This window comes from Neolamprologus brichardi, chromosome 22 (assembly GCF_056152115.1).
Source record: "Neolamprologus brichardi isolate AB-2024 chromosome 22, ASM5615211v1, whole genome shotgun sequence".
NCBI classification, from domain to species: Eukaryota; Metazoa; Chordata; class Actinopteri; order Cichliformes; family Cichlidae; genus Neolamprologus; species Neolamprologus brichardi.
The window spans coordinates 14,245,747-14,265,552 of record NC_142124.1 but is presented as its reverse complement, the minus strand read 5'-3'; the positions used below and the strand labels follow the sequence as shown (position 1 = coordinate 14,265,552).

Below are 19,806 nucleotides of genomic sequence, written 5' to 3'. Positions count from 1 at the left end.
TCTAAAGAGAACCTAATAGCCTAACTTTCAACACTATATAGTGTTAATGTGGCCCTTAAGTCCATCCACTGCATGAAACCAAAAAATGTTTGGGCTCCTCCCTCTTTAAGCCTACTTTCTTTCTATTGGCTGTTTCTTTTAAACAGAAGGTTTGGACAGCTCCTATAGCCTGACAGCCAAAAATGTGTGCATGTGATGTCCTTATTGGGGTTATCCCCCTAAGTGACATCATGCAGAACCATGATTATTAAATAAAAAATAAAATGTTGAACCGGAGTGTTTGTAGCAGTCTTTTGGCTCACAGTGGTCATTATTTTGACCATGTCTGGCATTAGCATCTGCCACTGTAACAGCATATATTTGACATAAGGACGTTGCATAACAGGTCTCCTGTAAAGTTTGACAATTAAAATCTTGCATTTTTCCTGAAGGTATGATGTGCCTTCTCTTCTTAATAAGAACTGGAAGTGAACATTATTAGGCTTCCCTCCTATAACTGAATTAAAGCCCACCTCACAGCCTTCGATGCACAGTTTGTGTAGATCTTTCTTTGTTAGCATTTTCCATTCAATCCATTTAAGTTCTCCTGAAATTTTCATTCCAATATTAACACTGGGCTTATATTAACCTATTAAGACTTATAAACGCTGTGAGAAATCACTCAGCTGTAACATGACTGCATACAACTGACTTGTACCAAAGAAACATGATCATTTCTGTGTTTTTATTCTCTATTTTAAAACATAATTCAGACAAAAATTAAAGTTTTAAAATATATAAAAACACATGTAAAAGTGGATTTTTCATCCACTTCTTTGGCATTATTTTCATTATGTATATTCAGGGACAGCTACGCCTCGCACTGACGCTCCCACCCACCCTCACACATGCACAGTGCTGCACTCCCACCCCTCAACTCCTCCTCTGTATTAGTTCCCACAGTAATCTCCCAGATCACCAAATTTTGCCTCTGACACCTCAACTCCCCGCTCTCCCTGTTCGACACTCCCAGGACGTTTCTGGACTGGACCGAGGACGGCCCCCCAGCTCGTTTCAGGTAAGAACAGAAGCAAACAGCACGGCACATCAGCAGGTTTGACACAGCAGCTGTGGATGTTTGGTTCAGCTTTGGGATTAGAAAGGTTTAAGCCTGCCATTGAAACGGGCCACGGGGTTCAGCAGAGGTCGACCTCGAGCTGGTTCAGAATCAGTTGCTACTGTTCCACTGTTACAGTTTTACTGCTTTTTAGATTGGCGTGTTTTCATGATGGGAACAGCACTTCAGCTTCTGTTTTCTCTGTTTGTTTGTTTTTACATGTTTGTCATCCAACAATACATAATTGACCATAAAAAAAAACCTTGTCCTTCAGACAATGGATTTAAGTCGGCACTTGTAATGAGGAGTTTATTACAGACAATATTTTAAATAAATGTATTTTTCAGTGAGCTTGCCTTATTTTAATGAGCACATTTTTAATAAGTCAGCATGTATATTTGGATGACTGCTCCAAACACGTCATTGTTTACATGCAAGATTTTGTAAGATTTTTCTTTAAGTTTTTGTTGCACCTCTTTTCTTTTTTTTTCTTCTTCATTTCTATCATTACATTAAACTGGATCTTGGTATTTTTCATGCTCTTAAATATTTATCTGTTTCCAGGACTGGAAAATCAGAAATGAGGAACAATATGAGACAAGATCCAGTGAAAATGCACAAGTTGTTAATCGAGCTGATGGTCCTGCTGGGGTGAGTAAGTCAAAGAGGGGCTACTTACCCACAACAAATATTCCAAGTGCTAATATATTTCCATTTTAGGTTTTAGTCCAATTCAGTGCAACTTTTATTTCTTATTGCACCAACAGTTCAGAACATCAAGCACACACAATAAATCAAAAGAAAAAAAGTGTGAAAAATCACAGGCTTTAAGCTTAAACAACAATCTATGAAATACAATAAGAAATATATTTCTGTATACATGGTCAATGTGTGTGGAGAGCAAAGAAGCCCATGCTGTGGTGGGGAGGTCCAATGCCAATCATGAAGGGGTGGCACATTAGACCAATCACAATTATGGATAAATGTACTGGCAGCAGTGTATGTGTGTAAGGAAAATATGAAAGGGTTAAACACACAATATAACACAGCCAAACCAGCAGTGTGAGTGTGTTTGAGGAAAAGTGCTGTACAGTAAGTTTAAGTTATTTTATCTGTCTGTGTTTTAGAGTCATTAGTTTGAGTAACGGTGCAATCCAGAGGCCTGACTATGATGACACACCCAACCCAGAGTTCCTCAACCCGGCCTGGATGGCCAGCATCCCTGATGATCGGCTGCTGTCAGAGATCACCATGCCTGGGACACACAACACCATGGCCCTATATGGTGGTGTGTATGCAGAGTGCCAGACCTGGAGCCTGGCCTCCCAGCTCCGTGCTGGTGTTCGCTTCCTAGACATCCGTGTGCGTCATGTCAACGGAAACCTCACCATTCATCACGGGGTGTCCTACCAGCGAGCGCACTTTGGCGACGTCCTGGAGGGAGTGACTGACTTCCTGCAGGAGTATCCAACTGAGACAGTGCTAATGCGTCTAAAGGAGGAGTTCAGTGAGACGGGTGACATCTATGGTGCTGTGGTAGACTACATCAATCGCTACTCTCACTGGGACCTGCTGTGGCACAGCCGACTCGTGCCAACCATGAGTGAGGCTCGAGGAAAGATCATCATCCTGCAGAACTTCAATGGGCCAGATCTGGGGATGCGTTATGATTCAATGGACATAGCTGATGACTGGAAGGTCTGCCTTCATTTTTATACTCAAACTACCTGTGATGTCAGTAGTGTTTTATATTCATTACCATGCCTATGTTCCACGTGATCCTACTTGGTTTCTGCACTATTTTAAATTACACTTGGTGTTCCCTCCAGGTGCCCACACTGGCACATGTGCAGGAGAAATGGCAGAGTGTCTACAACCACTTGGAGGCTGCACCTTCAGGAAACAAAGCCCAGATTTTTCTCACCTACAGCAGTGGAGCCGGAGTGTTCGCGCACCCCAGGGCCGTCGCACAGCTCATCAACCCACAGCTGTACGAGTACCTGAGGGCCAAGACGGACCTGAACCAGCGCTTTGGAATCATATGCATGGACTTTCCCGCTGCCCCTATTATTCAAATGATCATTGACTTCCAATTAAAAGAGGCTTTTAAGACAGAGCAGGTCTAATAACACAATTCTTAGCCACTTAACTTCCTCACTGACAAAGTAATTAATCAAATGTTTCGGTGCTAATATCTGACCGAGCTCGACAAAAGTAATTATGATGGAAAGTTTGCCTGGGATGAAATGTCTCATTTGCGTGTCATTTGCAAAAGATTTGGGGAATAAAATAAATGCAACTCAAAAGTAAATCAGAGGTGGCGCCATGTGGAGTTTTTGACAGTAATGAACTGCTGTGAAAACTGCTGACATGTGTTGTAATTGCTGTGGGGACACTGCAGTGAACATAAACCACCAGTTATGTTCATATGTTCATATGAACATATGTTAGGTCAACATATAGTTAGGTTATATGGAAATTGGGATAAAGCTTAAACAAGCCAACTGAGTAACATTAATGTTCTTGAACTCGCAGAGTTTAACACGAGTCCAACACTTGAGCTGATATTGAGGTCTTTAGATAAGCTTAAAACAGCCTTCTCTATGACCTCTAACCAGCACCATATTACCAGGAGTTGTTTTCATCCAGTCACATGGTGGCAGCATTGCTTTGTTAGTGGTACTCCATCTTCCTCTGGCTTACTGCTTACTGTAAGGAGGGAACATCTAGCTTAACCTTCGCATCTCAGACCCACTCCAGCTGTCCAAATTTGCAGAACTTGAACCACATTTCTTAATTGAAGCTCCATTAAACAAACTCCACTGATTTTTAATCAGCAATGTTTGTTTACTACTCTTGTTTTCATGTAGAAAAGCATAGATAAAACATACTTCTGTAATAAGCGTCTGGAGATCAATGCACTACATCAGTTGGGTGGAGGTAGAAACAAGGAAGCCTACGGGACCCTCATTTGCTCCATTCTCATCTCTGCAAGTAAGGAGCAGTACTGCCAACTGCACTCTCTATCACCCACAATCTCAGGCTTAACGTTTGGTGCAGGGATTGAATCATGGGTAATGTAGGCTCCTGGATTTATTTGGAATTTGATCCTTTGGTCCTACAGCCTTAAAAGGGTGCACCTTGGGCAAGCCTTTGAATATTTTTTTTTTTGTTTAAAAAAAATTAAACAGTTTTTTTCTAAATACTTCACCTGTATAAAAGTGCAATAATAAATTGCTGGGCTTCACCTTTAATTCAGGGATAAGAACAAATCCCCAGTTTAGCACCAGTGGTTTTAAAATGCTGCTTAAAACTCTAAACTGAAAACAAGTAGCCAGTGAGCCATAAAGATTAAACTCACTTTAATCAACTTTTTCTAATATTCAATATTCTGTTGAAAGCTCAGAGCAAAAAAACATAAATCAACAGAATACCTTGTATTATTCAACGACAATCTTTGTCTGGCAAATATTTTAGTGTTGGTGGCTCTGTCGTCCCAGTCTTGACACCATTTATACGATCAAGGTTACTTTATTTGTCCTTCTATAAAATGATATACAACAAAATTTGTTGCACTTCTGCTTAAAAAATGGTTCTCCCTGTAGTTAAAAAGTAAGAGTAATAATATAAGAGATGAATAAGAAAGAAAATAAATAACAATAAAGTAAATCTCATACAGTCTGTAATTCAAGGTGCTAACGCAGGGGGTGGGCAATTTCAGGCCTCGAGGGCCGGTGTCCTGCAGGTTTTAGATCTCACCTTGGGTCAACACACCTGAATCACATGATTAGTTCGTTACCAGGCCTCTGGAGAACTTCAGGACATGTTGAGGAGCTAATTTAGCCATTTAAATCAGCTGTGTTGGTTCAAGGACACATATAAAATCTGCAGGGACACCGGCCCTTGAGGCCTGGAGTTGCCCACCCCTGTACTAACATATGGTTTTAAAGCAGCATCAGGGTGGTGACGCCCTCTGTGTTTAAAAACCTATTTAAAAGTCTGTTGCTGTGTGTTTTTAGTGTCCTGTATCATCTGCTTGAAGGCAGAAGTTTGAAGAAATGGAGGCGAGGGTGAGATGAGTCCTTAATGATGTTTGTTGCTTTCTGAAGCACAGTTTTAATGTTCAGCTTCTGTACAAAAACTGTTTGATAGTTGAAGGTGGCAGTTGGTATTTATTGGCACACGAGAAAAAGCTGATAGTTATAACAGGAAAGCTGATTTTCCTGTGTGCACCACATAGCTGTCCTGTGGCTTACAATGACCTAGCCCTTGTGCTGCTTCATGATTTAACATGTACCGATTATGTCACTTCAAAATATAAAATGTAAATCATTTTATGTCTAGATAGAGAGATAGAGATATATCTCTATCTATCTCTAAGAAACAGTATGGTTTACAAGATCAGTGGAAGGATTTCATGTAACTAGTTTGTCTTAAAGAAATCTTAACAAACTGCACGAAACCGTGTCAGACAACAGAGGCTGATTTTTATCATTATTTCCTCTTAGTGAGACAGTGTTGCAACAGTCGCTGAAAGGCTCGAACGTGTATGTCTTAACATCCTGCACTTTGCTAAGAAGTAGCTAACTGCAACTCGTGTGTAGTTCTTCTCTTATTTTCTGAATACTTGAAGATTAAAAAGGCTCCACTCACAACTGGACAGGTACCGTAAAGCTCTGCTTCCTCTTCATGTTTTGGCTGTGACAATAATATCTACTGACTGTAGATATTAACCTCTCTCCACAGATGGATCTAAAGCCTCAAACTGCCTCACAAGTCACAGGAATTGGTTAGATTAGTTTCTGCATCTCATTTTTGTCTCACTTTTTCATAATTTCACCTGTTTTACTGTTAAACCAGTCCTTTACCCTCTTTCTCTTCCTTTTTTGTTTTTGCAGTGGTGGTGAACATTATATGGTGGATGGTAATGATAGCAGCCATTGGACTGGGTGGGTTAACTAATTTTACAGCTTTAGTTATCCAGTTAGTGAAAACAGCACCTTTAGCATTTCGCCTATGATTGATGATCTTATGTGGTTGTTCTGTTGCATCACAGGGGCCACGCACCTGACAAGTTGTACCATACAGCCCCACATCCCCATTTACCTGATAGTGCTGGGGGCAAACAGCATCCTCTCACTGACTCTGACCTACACCAGCAGCACCTTTGATGATGGAGCGATCCACGTCCTGTCCACAGCTTGTATGACAGTTCTTCACATCTTCAGTTTTGCCTGGTTCATAGCAGGTGTGAGAAAAAAACTTTCTGCACTCTTCATTTTGCATGAAATTAGACATAAAACTCACGTGCACTTACTGGCCAGTTTATTAGATACAACTTTTTAACTGCTTGTTATCACAAATATCTAATCAGCCAATCATATGGCTGCAACTCAGTGCACTCAGAAATGTAGACATGGTTAAAACATCCTGGTGAAAATCAAATTGAGCATCAGAATGAGGAAGTAAGGTGACTTTAAGTGACTTTGAATACAGCATGGTTGTTGGTGCCAGGTGTGCTGGTCTTTTGAGTATTTCTAGGGATTACAGAAAACTATTCAAAAAGGGAAAATATCAAGTGAGCAGCAGTTCTCTGAAAAAATACCTCGTGGATCCCAGAAGTAAGGGGAGAATGACCAGACTGCTTCAAGCTTATAGGAAAGCAACAGTAACTCGGATAACCATTAGTTAAAAACAAGTTATGCAGAAGAGCATCTTTGAATGTCAAACCTACAACAGCAGAAAACCACACCGGATGCCACTCATGTCAGCTAAGAACAGGAACTCAAATGGATAAATATTGCCTGGCATCACGAGCCTTGATTTCTACTAATCAAGACTTTGTAATGGTGTAGGGGACATTTTACTTCTTAATACAAACTGAGGATGTCCTTTCCTTTTATGACCACATTGTGTGTCATAATAATGTGTCCAATGAGTGCATCTATAGTAAAATTGTTAATGTTGGAAATGGAAGTATTTAATCTTATTGGCATTGAGCAGACAAAAAGAAACTTAGAAAAAGCTGCATTCACAACCTAGTAATGCAACACATACTTACACCCTTCCTTATTAGATATCAGAGACCAGTGCACACGATGTGTGGTTTTCAAGGCTCAGTGAATCTATATTTGTGGTGAAAATAAGAAACCACTCTGTCTTGCAAACACATCCATCAGTAACAGTCCAACAATTTCCCCCCTTTTTGCTTCATGATGCTTAGTTAAAGGATCGTGTAAAATGTTTTTGCAACTTTTACTGAGTTGTGGATCAGTTTGAAAAAATGGTGACGTAATTGTGTGTAACGAATCAGCACATAGTATCTTCCATGGTCAAGAAACAGATGACAGTGGGTTATTTGTCTTTGCCAATCAAATCTGACCAAACCACAGCCTTTATAAACACAGAAAATTAGTTCAAACTGTTGCTGCTGCGACCTTTAAAGTGAATTCATTGTTAAGGTTTCACTTAGAACTGAAGACGTGTTTCCCCCTGTGTGTTGTCTGTCTTCACCTTACAGGCAGCAGCTGGATTTATTCTGTCTATCCTCCAAACTACTTACCTGGAAAAGCTCCGTACTGCCACAAGGTGACCTACCAGTTTGCGTTTGTCGTCACTACACTGGTGTGGGTCGCACTGGGTCTCATTGTCTTCTGTGGTTGTTGCTTCGGCATGCTGATCTGCTGCAGGACTATGCGTGCTAGACGTCACTTGATACCCAACCGAGGCAGTTTCTATGGTGCAATAAGTGAGTCTGCTGGTGATGTGTGATTTTTAAATCCCAGATTATGTCCTCGGGTATTTAAGGAAATTGTCTTTTGGCCAGTGATGCAGATTTTGATCCTCTTTCTGAGGATTGATTTTGTTTTATCACTGAGGGTTATTAAAGCTTTCCTCTGCAGCTGCAAACAAGAGTGTTTAAAAAAAGCACATTTCCAAAAGGCTACTTGATTTTTGTTTTTCTGCAGACTTCTCCCAAATGCCATAAATAAAGGTGGCTTATTGCACCATACACCAAAAAGTTTAAGGTGTTTGCTTTATGTTGCAGCACCTTGGGGTTTTTTTTTTTTTTTTTTTTTTTTTTTTTATAGCCCTTCTTGTTTTCCACACGCTGATGAAGTCAGACCTATTAACTGCTGAAACATCACATCCCTTTTACACGCCACCACGACCACTATGAGTGTGAAACTTCCTGTTTGCACCAGAAAAAAACTGTCAGTGACTCTGCAGTAGCATCTAACAAAATGTTGGTGGTACTGCTATTTTGTGTCTTTATTTTCAGCTCTGCCATGTTTCTGTGAGTCATTTTTAGTGCATTTCAGTATGGTGCGCAGAGAATTAACCGAACAGTGTTGCTTGAAAATAAAAGCTGCTTTTTTTTTTTTTTTTTTTTTTGCATGGTTTTTGAAAAGGGAAAATACTCAACAATCTGTGTTATCTTTCTATGTAGCATGAGATTAATATGATTTAGGTTTATGGCAAATTAGGCTGGAAAAACTTCCTCACAGGTTCAGAAGTTTTCAGAGTGTTGAGCTTAAAACTTGTGTAACTGTCATTGCATCCAGCAAAAACACACTGTGGACCCCTTTTTTTTTTTTTTTTCTTTTTTTTTTAAATACAAAAATGGAGGTCAATTACAGCGATTCGAGCTGGTGCTCCTACATACAGTATATAGGGTGTGTATGTAGAAACCAGCGGTAGAAGCCAAATATTTCTAGGTCCAGTGTGTTTTGTTTGTGGGTGTTTGCATGTATCCAGGCATCTCTGTGAATGTAGTGGCTTTATATAGTAAGTGTATTCTAAACAACTGAGAAAACAACAACCTTGAGAATATTTTTTATTTTTATTCTTTTGCTTATGTTTTGTTAACTATCTACTGCACTAAAGTCTGTATTGTAAGAATAATATTAAATGTTGTTTACAATAAAATTGAATAGCCCTTTTGTTTGGATTTAGGAGGTTTGCCTTGATGAATACAATAAAAGTGCTTTTGCAAAAACCAGTCTCCTGCAGAGGGGGTGGACTCTGTCCCATTCTGAAGTTGGTCTTGGTGAGAGGTGGCAAGCTGCTGTGGGTATCTTAATATGAAGATTGGAGAATTTCCCAGAAGAGAAGGTTTATTGCCTGTGCCTTTGGGTACGGGAACCTGTGCTGACTGTTGTCTGCACTTTAGAGTTCAATTCAGAGTACCCAGCCTTTTGGAGTCCCTGGGCTTGAGGGTGCTCCACCTGTCGCCCTACTAGGAGACTTCAATGCTCATCTGGGCAATGACAGTGAGACCTGGAGCGGCATGATTGGGAGGAACGGTCTGCTTGATCTGAACCCGAGTGGTGTTCTGTTACTGGACTTCTGTGAAAAAACAGTTTGTCCATAACAATCAGTATGTTCAACCATAAGGGTGTCCATAAGTGCACATGGCATTAGGACACCATAGGCCACAAGTCGATGATCGATTTTCTAGTAGTATCACCAGATCTGCAGCAGTATGTTCTGGACACAAGTGAAGAGAGGACCTAAGCTGTCAACTGATAGCCACCCGGTAGTGACTTGGATCAGTTGGCAGGTGGTGATGCTGGAAAGACCTGGTGCGCCTCAGTGTTTAGTGGCATTGTGCTGGCAATGCAGGTGGAGCGCTGCTGACTTCAACTGAGGATATTGTAGTGCGGTGAAAGGAATATTTGGAGAAATTATTTAATCTGACTGATACATCTTCTATTTAGGAAGCATAGTCTGGGGATGAGAGGGACGACTAGTACATCACTGGGGGTGAGGTCACTTAAGCAGATAAACGTGACAGTCGCAAGAAAAATGTTGAGACATTTTTTAGAGTACATGTTTGAGAACAAGAATTTCCTTTGGAGACAAGAACATTTACATTCTAGATCTCAAAAAAACTATTTAAAAGTTTTAAAACACATGAAAAAGTGAAAAACCTCTTTTGTTGTGTTAAATCATTATTGTGGAAAGTACAAATTAAGTAAAAAGGTTACTGTTGATTAAAATGTGTTAATAATTTACAGATTAATGATTAATCTCATAAATCATGACGCATTGCTTTATCCTACATAAACTGCCTTTATAAGTATCGGTATCTGTATTGTATCTGCAATATTGGCAATGCACTTACTTGGTATCGATACAGCACTAGCAGGCGATCCTGAGGCGACCTCTAAAAAGGGAGCCGCTGAACGAAGAGATTGCCCTTTAATATTGCCTGATTAAATGATTGCCTGCAAAATGTTCAGTCTTTACACGTTAAAATAAAAATATAATGAATCATATGACGAATATTTGTGTTATTAGCGTTATTGCGTTCTATCCATATTTACATTTAAGTTTTTATTTTCTTTTTTGAGTTTGAGGTTTTTTAAGTCAGGCTTTTTTCTCGTCCTCTGTGCAGCTGGTGGGGTCCTCCTACGCCACACAACAAGCGACGCTGTCAGGCATGCTGTAGATAGGCTAGAGGTGAATTTACAGAGACCGGAGGTAAACTGATGGTAAACTGCTGCAGGAAGACTTACCTCTGATTTGTGGGAGCATGTGGAGCCGCCTCGTCCTCCAGGCTCTGCTCGGCCAGCCTGCCGCCAGGAGTTTCTCTCTGACTGCTGCTCAGGTCGGCGTTTCCAGGGGCTCTGCGCTCTCCTGCACTACCGCAAATCTCTGTGCTCTAGCCCGCACAGTGCATCCACTGTGCTAAAGCACAGAGATTTGTAGTCTCTACTAGGTTGTTTAGATTTTGTATAACAAAGTTGACACCAACTACTTTTAGTTAGCTTATAATAAACTGGGTTGAGACATACCGATAAAATAAATGCAATTTTATACAGAAATTACACACTAAGCACGACTCTCATAGAGGTTTAAGTCTGAAGTGCTATTGTGGTAGAGGCAATTAAATTATCTGGAAACCTGCTTGTGCTAGATCCCTCAATTTGTTAAGGTTATACAGACTCCAAGAAGCATAGATGCTAAAAACCATCTAAACACCCACCTACGTGCCTTGAATGTACTTTATTTGAGAGATTTAGCAAAGTGCCCATTAATACGTGTGTCTTTCTTCTGCATTATTTTCAGGTAGATCTTTGATGGGCAGAGGGTTAATTTCTTGTTGTTAAAAATATTTACATAAAAATATCCTCAGGATGTACAAATTACAGTTATTATTAGTTGGCTCACTTATTTTGTGGGTGGATGTGACAATTGGAAGGTTGGTGGTTGATGTAAGAAGCTTGGAAAGAAAAGCATCTGGACTTCTTAAAGTTTCTTGAAGTCCAGACGCTTTTCTTTCCAGGTTCCTTAGACTATGATGACCTGGATGACTGAGAACTTTCACAGTCATGTTGGAGGTTGATCCTTGGCTCCTCTAATCTTCATGTTGAAGTATCATTGGGCAAGATTACCTGAGGGATAAAGCAATATATATGTATGAATGCATATTTAACAACCTTGGTATCACAGAAGCTAGAGTCCACTTTCAAAATGTGTAAAGTCACGTGTGGTTGCTTGATGTTTCTGCAGAACACAGTCGTGGTGGAGCGATGGTGGCAAGTGCCCTTGTCCAAAGTAGGGAGTCCACCGAGGCTTCACCCTCGAAGACACAGAATCTACAAGCTTGTCGAGGATACCAAGCATGCTCCTAAGGAGAAGATGGAGCTCATCCTGACTCAGACGGTACCAAGTGAGTATCACAAGGAAGTTTAAACTAGTCACGATGTGTTTTCTAAAATTCTTTGTAATATGAAAACATCTTTTTGTTTTGTTTTTTTTTTGTGACAGAGCTCGGCGGGCGAGGAGACACCGTGTTTGTAAGAAAGTCTGTTGGACGAAACAAGCTGCTGCCTCAAGGCCTCGCAGTGTATCCATCACCAGATAACAAACAGATGTTTGCAGAAGAGCTACGTGTGTGTACTCCATTTATATTCCATCATATATTTCAAATGTATTAAAGAGCAGTACTCAACATCACCTTTGTTTGTTTTTGTTTACACAGCTTTTGCGTGAGGGGAAAGCAGGAGACAGAATCCAAACCCGCACAGGACAACTGGTAAGTTTCATGTCAGGCACTTTTGCTCAGTACAACAAATAGTTTTAAAACAAAGATTTTAACAGGGGTTTCTTTCTGTTTTCAGACTGTGGAGCTCCTGAAATGCTCCAAGCTAAAGATAAACAGAATGCCCTCCGAGGAGTTTCAGCTCAATAAAGAAGTAGTCTGCAGACAGTTTGCTAAGAAGGTGTGATGCCTTTGACTCAGTTTTTATCCATGTTTCTAATTAATTCTGTTAACCAGATAAGATATTCATATTGCTTTTGTTCCCGTAGTTGGGGATAGTGGTGCCATCTCATGCACTGAGTCTTCCATTTGAACCTATTAAGGATGTAGGTGACTACTGGTGCGATGTCACGGTAAGATAAATTATATCAGTGCATCTCGTGGGCAACCATTTGCACCAAGTGTAGCTTCGTACTGTGTCTTTGCAGCAGAAAGAAGTTGTAGTTACTCCATGTAAGCTCCATGCTGCAAAAAAACAATTGTTTTCCTATTATTCTTATAATAAATTAACCCTTAGTTATTCATTATTTATTTATTTTTTGGACTGCTGTTTTACCAGATAACACACTGCTCATGTTTCTATGTTATTTCTTTCAGGTTAATGGCTTGGACATTGTTCGCGTTCCCTTATCTCTGTTCCCATACGAGGATCCGTCTGCAAGCTCTCAGCGGCAGTTGAAAGCCCAAAAGCGGCAGCAGGCAGCTGCAGCTGATTCAGAAGCTGCTGATGAGGAGGGCGCCGTTTTAAAGGCAGTTTCTGACGCAGCGGCAGAGGATGGTGAAGAGCCTGCAGGATCCACTGCCGCAGCTACACAGACAACGGCAGACACAACAGCACCACCAAGTGGAAGCCTGAAAAAAGATTAAAGGACTCAAAATGTGGATGATGTTTGGCTGTAATGCACATGTGTGCATAGCAACAGCTGTCTGTGTGTCTATTAAAATTGCTCAGTGTCACATTCTGATTATTTTGAACAGTGTTAAAATAGCTGTCCATCTTGTACTGCTTATCTGGGTCCTGGTTGTCGGGGCAGCAGTCAGATACCAACACTCCTCCCTCTCCCCATCCACTTCCCAGGGACACTGAGTGCTTCCCAAACCAGCTAGAGGTATAATCTCTCTCCGGTGTGTCCTATGTCTGACACAGGGTCGCCTCCTGCCCAGGAGGAAGTATACTGGCAGTGTGGAGGTGTAGCATCTCCACTATCGAGTCCTCCCGAATGACCAGGCTCCTTAAATCTAAGGGAGAGTCCACACACTTTAAAGCACAATATTTATAGCAGTTTTTAAAATCAGTTTTCAGGATGAGAATAAATAACACAAAACTGGTAAAGAGCCATAAGGATCAGCAGCTACACAGGAAACCTTTGAGTGGGAAAGTTTTTTACTGTATGCAGTATGAGTATTATTGTGATAGTAGCAATAATGAAAACTGCCCATAGACATACAAAGTGTAAGCAGTCAGGAAAATCAAAAGTTTATTGATCAATTTTAACTCGACAATGCACAAAAGTAAATGGTAAACCAAAAACAAACAAATTATTCCGAGGAATGCTGTTTAATGTCATGTTAGTGGAGTGCCAATACAGTTGTGTGGTTTGCAAGTCGTTGCATGAGATCTGCTGAAATCAAAGCTCTGCAATTTATTTTCCCGTCTCATCGGCGTAAGGATATACGAGCAGCTTGTCAGCTTCTTTCTTCTGCTCGTGTTTAGAATTTAGCTGTAGTATTTGAGGCAGATCAGATTGTGTAATTGTTTCTGATAAGTTGTTTTCTGATAAGAGTTCACATTTAAAGTTTGACAACGCAAGATGTATGAAATGTATTGCATTTAGAGGAAAACTGGCTCAGGTTTGAACACTTCTGCTGTCGGGACAAAGAACAGAGGACTCGTGGAGGCTTGACTATTGCTTTGGTAAAGACAAAATGTAGTTACATAGAGTCTGGAGATATAAAAAGCATATTTTTACTGCTTTCCATCTGAGAAAGTTGAACAAATTACTGAATTTCCCCCCAAAATTTGAAGTTTAAAAAGAAGAAAAAAATACATATAAACTGTTAAAAAATGAATGTAATCTCCATTTTTAAGGTGGGTGTTTTGCTTTTAGCACCGCCCACCAGATGCTGCTACCATGTTAAAAATCATATTGATTTATAGTCTTCAATGTTTCCTCAGAGCAAGAAGACAATGACGTTCATGTTTGGTTCTCTGGTCTTTTTCAGTTTTCCAGTGGAAGAAAACGAAACACACATTAAAAAATAAGAAAAATCAAACTTTTACAAACAAAAGTAGGTATCATAGTTATATAATAGCAAACTTCTTATTACTAATGAGCAACTGCAGCAAGTACATGTTTATCAGAAAACAGTCGATCCTGTGTGCAGATATGTAACACGTCACAGCTTTCCAGTGACTCCAGCTTGTTTAAAATGAATAACATCCAGATTTCATTAATAACTTGCATCATTCCCAGAGAACCAAACCTTTGTTTCTGTAGATCACAAAGAAGTACAACATGAACAGGAAGCATAAACATTCAAAGGAAAAACATTTAGAATAATGGCCACTTCAGAGTCACTTTACATCTGTTCTGCCAATGACTGAGCAAAAGTACCTTAAAAATACTGTTACATAAGTATAGTGCCTCTATGTAATATAAATGACAGTGAATGTGTAGTGTAGCGGTTGTGGCTGGATCTTAGAGATAAGAATAACACCTGGTCAAACAACAGAACTACTGAATATTAACAGGTCAACACAAATACAGGATGGAGGGCAGGAAGGAAAATCTGTATCCAGACTGTATGCTTACTGTTTCTAAACATTTTTCCTCTTTGTGGAAGTATATTTGGAAAGCTCTACTCTAATTTCTGTATGCCACCACAGTCCACAGTCATGATGTTTAGAAGCCATATTTGGCCTGGGTCTGTCGGCGGGTTAACCTGTTTTCTGCCCAGTTGTTTTTCAGCTCCAGCTCACGTTCCTTTGCCTGTGAAACGACAGGGAAAGTAAGAAATGTTGTTTATTTGAACAGATTTCCAATAAGAAGACAAGAGATGCAGCTACGGTGAGCTAAACCATGTGGGATCAGTAAAGTATGCAAACCTACTCTGCGGGTCAGACTACAAGACAGGGAACACCTGTGCATAACAAAGCTAACACTAGCATTCTGGCAGAGATAAGGGCAACTATTTAGCTTATCCTAATCCTTTGTGCAGGCTTCTTTCTTGCAGCTTATTGTGCTAATCACTGGCACACTGCAGCTGACAACTAGGCTTTAGGTTAGCTCTGTACAAACAGGCCACCAAGCAGAAGTATTACGTGTCTACACATGCCGCACAGAGTGCAGATTTCCACTCTGTCTCACTTTCAAAACAAGTAGAAAAATCATCTGTGAAGTTGGACTGCGGCTACAAAGTCTTGAATGAAATTTACATCATACAAATGCACAATGTGCATTTTAACAGCACCCACCTGGTGGATGAGATAAGTTATCTGATGCTTGCGTCGCTGCTGTCCTGTAGGTTGTTCTCCTCTTTTCTGTGGAAAGGTAAAGAAAAGCGGGTGTTACAAAAAAAAATGAAAGAAAATATTCCATCTTAAAATCATCAACATTTTAGTGAGAGGAACATAGGACAATCTGTTGCAAAAACAAAAGAGGAAGCGAGCCGATCGGGTCACCTTGCTAAAGGACTGCCGATGCTGCTTCTCTTCGGTCATGCTCTTGGTCATCCACTGCTGGTTGCCGCTCAGCTGGTCGTCGCCTTTGATCTCCAGAAACTTCACCTCCTCTTTGCCCCTGTTTCTTTTCCCCTGCAGCCGCATGAACTGCAGGACAAAGAAAATACCGGTTAACCAAAACCTTTTCTTAATTATGAGCCTCTAGTTGAGGACAAAACAATGATAACACCATAGAGCACAGGTACAAAAATCAGTCTATGTAAATAACAGAATTTGCTCTGATAACAAATGAGAAAAATGAGGCACACAAGTAGCATAGTTCTTACCGCTTCATCATCAAACATGGCTGAGTTGCCGGGCTCTTCAGCCTCTGCTATTCCCGGGTTGGGATCTTGGTAATATGGCTCATTGTAGTATCCCTGTTCAAGCAAAAAGACATCGGATAACAATATAATTCATTCATGTTAGCTACATTGTGACTCTTGTAATTGAGAGTCTGACACAGCATTCATACTTTAAAAGATATCTTTATCTTAACTGGAAAACACTGAAATGCAGGCTTGTCTGAACTAACATGATTTATGACTTATTAGGATAAGCTGGCATCATCTAATTGAACATAATGACTCAAGTTAACAGCATGAATCTGATACATATGTACAGTATAAAGTCATTATTACCGGAGGAAAAGCCTCTGGGCCCGCTATGGGTTGTTCATATTCATTATATTGACCTCCCCATGCGCCACTTGTCTCATGTTTTCCCCCAAAGTCGAGAGGGGCATCTGACTGCCCCGGTTCATCAGGAGCTGCAAAAGGAAGGGGCTCTGCAAGGGCTCCTGGCTCAGGGTCCAAGCTGGGGACGACTGCAGGTAGAGGTTGAGAGCTCTCGCCTAGAGAAAAGTAGTTCTGTGGGGTTATGTCCTCTTCATTATCCTGGTCATCTGAAGCTATCTGTCTAGCCAGCTGGAGGGCAGCTGATTTTGCTGCAGCTTTGATGGCGGAGGGAGACGCACTAGAACCAAGACCATGCGCAGGGGTTCCAGGTTTGGGTGCTTTCGGTTCTTGCCGTTTAGTTAGCGAATGAGGGATCAGAGGTCTGTCCGTCTCCTTCACTGTCAGGTTTTTGGGTTGTGGCAGAATGGAGGACAAGCCTGTACCTGCACCCTGACAGAGAAAGGAGATATGGGTTGAAAGAGAGAGGAAATGGCAGCTCATATGAGAATGTTGTTACACTATGAAATCTGAGGAAAATAAGATATTCTTTGTCGCTGGTTCCTACTTTTTTTAAATGTAATTTTAACCTCAATCAACGAAAGAAACAATGAGAAGAGTGAAGTGGCAGACCTACATCTAAGCTAGAAATCATATAACGTGCATTTACATGCGAACCACTGTGCAAGCCAGGTTAATCTGCAGTATTTTATAACAAATAAGCATTTAGATTTTGTGTACACAAGCCTATAACATGTTTACGAGCTCATTACACTGAGGTAACATTTTATTCAAGAAACAGCATAGGGACCTTTCCCCAACACCAACATTGGTGCCTCACTGGTATATATGTATGTTGGACTATATCAATGCCTGTTTTGTATTTTTACTATCTACTACCATTTTATCTAATTCAGAAATACGTTTATTCCACATTCCCACAAGGTTGATTGTGTTCATGTGACGAAAGTTTTCTCCCATTGAAAACGCTACGTCCAGATGAACACAATCAACCTTTTGGGAATGTGGAATAAACTTCACATAACTGCATGTGTCTGATTTCCTTACCTGGTTTTGTAGTTTCTTCGTTGCTGGTTCGTCATCATCTGAGTCTGACTATGAACAACAGGGTTACAGATGATGAATTAAAATCTTATTTTGTGCAAGAGGTATGAGCAAACAGCTTGAAGTAGCTCAGTACTCACATCCTGCCTCTGGATCTGCGGCACGGTGATCTTGACGGGCTCTGTCCGTTTCCTTGGCTTGGGTAGGCTGGAGAATAAGCTTCCCTTAGGTGGCTGAGGATCTGGATCATCGGCTGATGAGCTATCCTCTACTGCAGTGATCAATGCTGTCTTCTTGGCTGGCCCTTCGGTCCCTCCTGCCGATACCGGTTTTTTAGGAGCAGGCAGGAGTGAGAAAAGCCCTCCTGCGCTGGGTTTGCTCCCCGGCACGGCAGAGGTGGAGGTTTCCTCTGAGTCACTCTCATCACTGCTGCCATAGGCGACTAAAGACATGTTTGCTAATGTTATTAAAGATGAGCAATCTGCAGAAACTCGTGGACATGGATAACTTCTTCTCCTTGATCGCAAGAAGCCGTACTCACACTGGCTTATCCGACGAACTGACCTCTGTCAAAAGGTAAGGGAATCTCTGATCGCTAAAGCTGCGATGATAACGACATGAAGCCGAGCGAAGCTGTAGTAGAATATAGCGCAGGGAGTTAAAAGGGGTCGCCGCAATGAAACGACTGACTTAAAGCTCTGTCCAAGTTCGCAATGCTAGCCAGTGTTAGCTAGGCCACCGCAACAAACGATATCAGCTAGCTGACCGCTGTGTTCCAGAAAAAAAAAACAGCTCTCCTTAAAAGTGCTATTATAAATAAAACAGCAGTTGTGTTGTTTCACACCACAATGCGCAACTTTACTGTGTTGTTTCGCCAACAAAATAAGCTCGTTTAGTCCTTTGGCTCCATCAAAACATTCGCCTCCATCGTTCGTGATCGAAAATGCGACAACTGCGCAGCTTTTTGCGCAACACTCTTCTTCTTCTCCTCCTCCTCCTCCTCCTCCTCCTTCTTCTTCTTTGTGTTTAACGGCGGTTGGCAACCAACGTAAAGGAGCATTACCGCCTCCTACTGTTCCGGAGTATGAGTCAGACAGTGAGCTTACAATCTGTATCCAAAAAACACAAAACCAAAAAAAAAGACCCTACACTCTTTCATAAACACCTATATCCTTCAGAAACCCCACCAGTTCTCTCACCTGTGCCCTACTACCCTCCAACACACTCTTCAGATTAAATTCCCCAATTCCCCGCTCCTTCAATCTATTCTGCAGAACTTTCCTCTTCACATCATAACCCTTGCACCGCAGTATTACATGCTCTTCCTCTTCTCCGCTTCATTAATCACATTTTAAACAACTTCAGACCACTATTGCCCATATGGCTCGAATAGGGAAACAATATGATTTCGAAGCACATCTATACTTTTGATTATCAGGACTGTACCGACAACTGGCGTCAACCTTTAAAATATTCATATTTTTTGCTTTAGAGTTGAAGTAAACTGTTCTGCTTCAGTAATTTTAAATACATACTTAGAGCAGCAAAATTATACAGAAATCATAAAAAGTGAAGACTTGAGCATTTATACATGTTGTCCTCTTTTACTCTTGCCCTTCTGAAGAAAATGCCAAAACAGTCTTTAAACAATAAAGTTGAAAAAAAGAAAGAAAAGAAAATCAGTGACCTCAGATAAGATTCATGGGTGTAGAGAAGGATGATAGACAGGAGGCTAGTGTGACAGAGGAAGATAGATTGAGACAGAGGCGACCCTCGAAAGGGAGCAACCAAAACAAGACAAAGAAGAACAAGCCACAGTAATGTTATTGTTTATTTCAATTTTATTCATGAACTGACACTTTATGACAGGCAAACTAGGCAAAAGCTCATGAAATGCAGTATATATATATTAACACACCGGAGTAAAAATAGGTGAGTGGAGGAGAAATGCTCAATGTGCAGCCTCTCCAGCTCCAGGGTTAGCTGGAGAGGCTAACCCTGGAGCTGGGTTAGCCTGGAGAGGCTAACCCAGCTCCAGGGTTAGTGACAATTGTCATTGTCTACCCATGCACATCACAAAATTGCAGCAAACTGTGTACATAATAATATTCACATCATCAAATGGGTGATTAATTGATTGTCATGTGGTATGGTCTAAGCCTATCAAAGAACTGGATGAGAAATATCACGTTAGCTAGAA

General features: G+C 40.8%; 4 protein-coding genes across 4 annotated transcripts; 3 read left to right on the top strand and 1 right to left on the bottom strand.

Annotated features, from left to right (window-relative positions):
* The first annotated feature begins 941 nt into the window (after positions 1–941).
* On the top strand, positions 942–3,407 carry si:dkey-266f7.9 (uncharacterized). Its single transcript, XM_006787944.3, has 4 exons — positions 942–1,057; positions 1,661–1,747; positions 2,224–2,794; positions 2,926–3,407. Exons 2-4 carry the CDS (start codon positions 1,677–1,679, stop codon positions 3,220–3,222), a joined length of 939 nt encoding a protein of 312 aa, XP_006788007.1. The 5' UTR covers positions 942–1,057; positions 1,661–1,676; the 3' UTR covers positions 3,223–3,407.
* Positions 3,408–5,678: 2,271 nt separating this feature from the next.
* On the top strand, positions 5,679–8,067 carry LOC118454002 (transmembrane protein 272-like). Its single transcript, XM_035906582.2, has 5 exons — positions 5,679–5,759; positions 5,843–5,885; positions 5,995–6,045; positions 6,153–6,344; positions 7,617–8,067. Exons 2-5 carry the CDS (start codon positions 5,843–5,845, stop codon positions 7,865–7,867), a joined length of 537 nt encoding a protein of 178 aa, XP_035762475.2. The 5' UTR covers positions 5,679–5,759; the 3' UTR covers positions 7,868–8,067.
* Positions 8,068–10,509: 2,442 nt separating this feature from the next.
* Positions 10,510–13,103, top strand: mrpl9 (mitochondrial ribosomal protein L9). Its single transcript, XM_006787945.2, has 7 exons — positions 10,510–10,709; positions 11,615–11,774; positions 11,873–11,997; positions 12,087–12,140; positions 12,226–12,327; positions 12,416–12,499; positions 12,744–13,103. The coding sequence occupies exons 1-7, from the start codon at positions 10,635–10,637 to the stop codon at positions 13,011–13,013; spliced, it is 870 nt and encodes a 289-aa protein (XP_006788008.1). The 5' UTR covers positions 10,510–10,634; the 3' UTR covers positions 13,014–13,103.
* A 495-nt stretch (positions 13,104–13,598) lies between these two features.
* On the bottom strand, positions 13,599–18,575 carry prcc (proline rich mitotic checkpoint control factor). Its single transcript, XM_006787946.3, has 7 exons — positions 17,747–18,575; positions 17,610–17,657; positions 16,509–16,994; positions 16,155–16,247; positions 15,829–15,975; positions 15,622–15,687; positions 13,599–15,136 (listed from the first exon to the last, which is right to left on the bottom strand). The coding sequence occupies exons 1-7, from the start codon at positions 18,056–18,058 to the stop codon at positions 15,050–15,052; spliced, it is 1,239 nt and encodes a 412-aa protein (XP_006788009.1). The 5' UTR covers positions 18,059–18,575; the 3' UTR covers positions 13,599–15,049.
* Between the last annotated feature and the right edge of the window lie 1,231 nt (positions 18,576–19,806).

Bases quoted from the DNA above. Each gene is read 5' to 3' on its own strand.
- si:dkey-266f7.9 (XM_006787944.3), top strand. From the start codon at position 1,677: ATGAGGAACAATATGAGACAAGATCCAGTGAAAATGCACAAGTTGTTA. The intron at 1,748-2,223 runs GTGAGTAAGTCA...TCTGTGTTTTAG, and splicing joins GAGCTGATGGTCCTGCTGGG to AGTCATTAGTTTGAGTAACG. The intron at 2,795-2,925 runs GTCTGCCTTCAT...TGTTCCCTCCAG, and splicing joins ACATAGCTGATGACTGGAAG to GTGCCCACACTGGCACATGT.
- LOC118454002 (XM_035906582.2), top strand. From the start codon at position 5,843: ATGGATCTAAAGCCTCAAACTGCCTCACAAGTCACAGGAATTG. The intron at 5,886-5,994 runs GTTAGATTAGTT...TTGTTTTTGCAG, and splicing joins CTCACAAGTCACAGGAATTG to TGGTGGTGAACATTATATGG. The intron at 6,046-6,152 runs GTGGGTTAACTA...GTTGCATCACAG, and splicing joins GATAGCAGCCATTGGACTGG to GGGCCACGCACCTGACAAGT.
- mrpl9 (XM_006787945.2), top strand. From the start codon at position 10,635: ATGTGGAGCCGCCTCGTCCTCCAGGCTCTGCTCGGCCAGCCTGCCGCC. The intron at 11,998-12,086 runs GTGTGTACTCCA...TTGTTTACACAG, and splicing joins TGTTTGCAGAAGAGCTACGT to CTTTTGCGTGAGGGGAAAGC. The intron at 12,328-12,415 runs GTGTGATGCCTT...TTGTTCCCGTAG, and splicing joins GCAGACAGTTTGCTAAGAAG to TTGGGGATAGTGGTGCCATC.
- prcc (XM_006787946.3), bottom strand. From the start codon at position 18,058: ATGTCTTTAGTCGCCTATGGCAGCAGTGATGAGAGTGACTCAGAGGAA. The intron at 16,248-16,508 runs GTAATAATGACT...TTGCTTGAACAG, and splicing joins GCCCAGAGGCTTTTCCTCCG to GGATACTACAATGAGCCATA. The intron at 15,688-15,828 runs GTGACCCGATCG...ACCTTTCCACAG, and splicing joins ATCGGCAGTCCTTTAGCAAG to AAAAGAGGAGAACAACCTAC.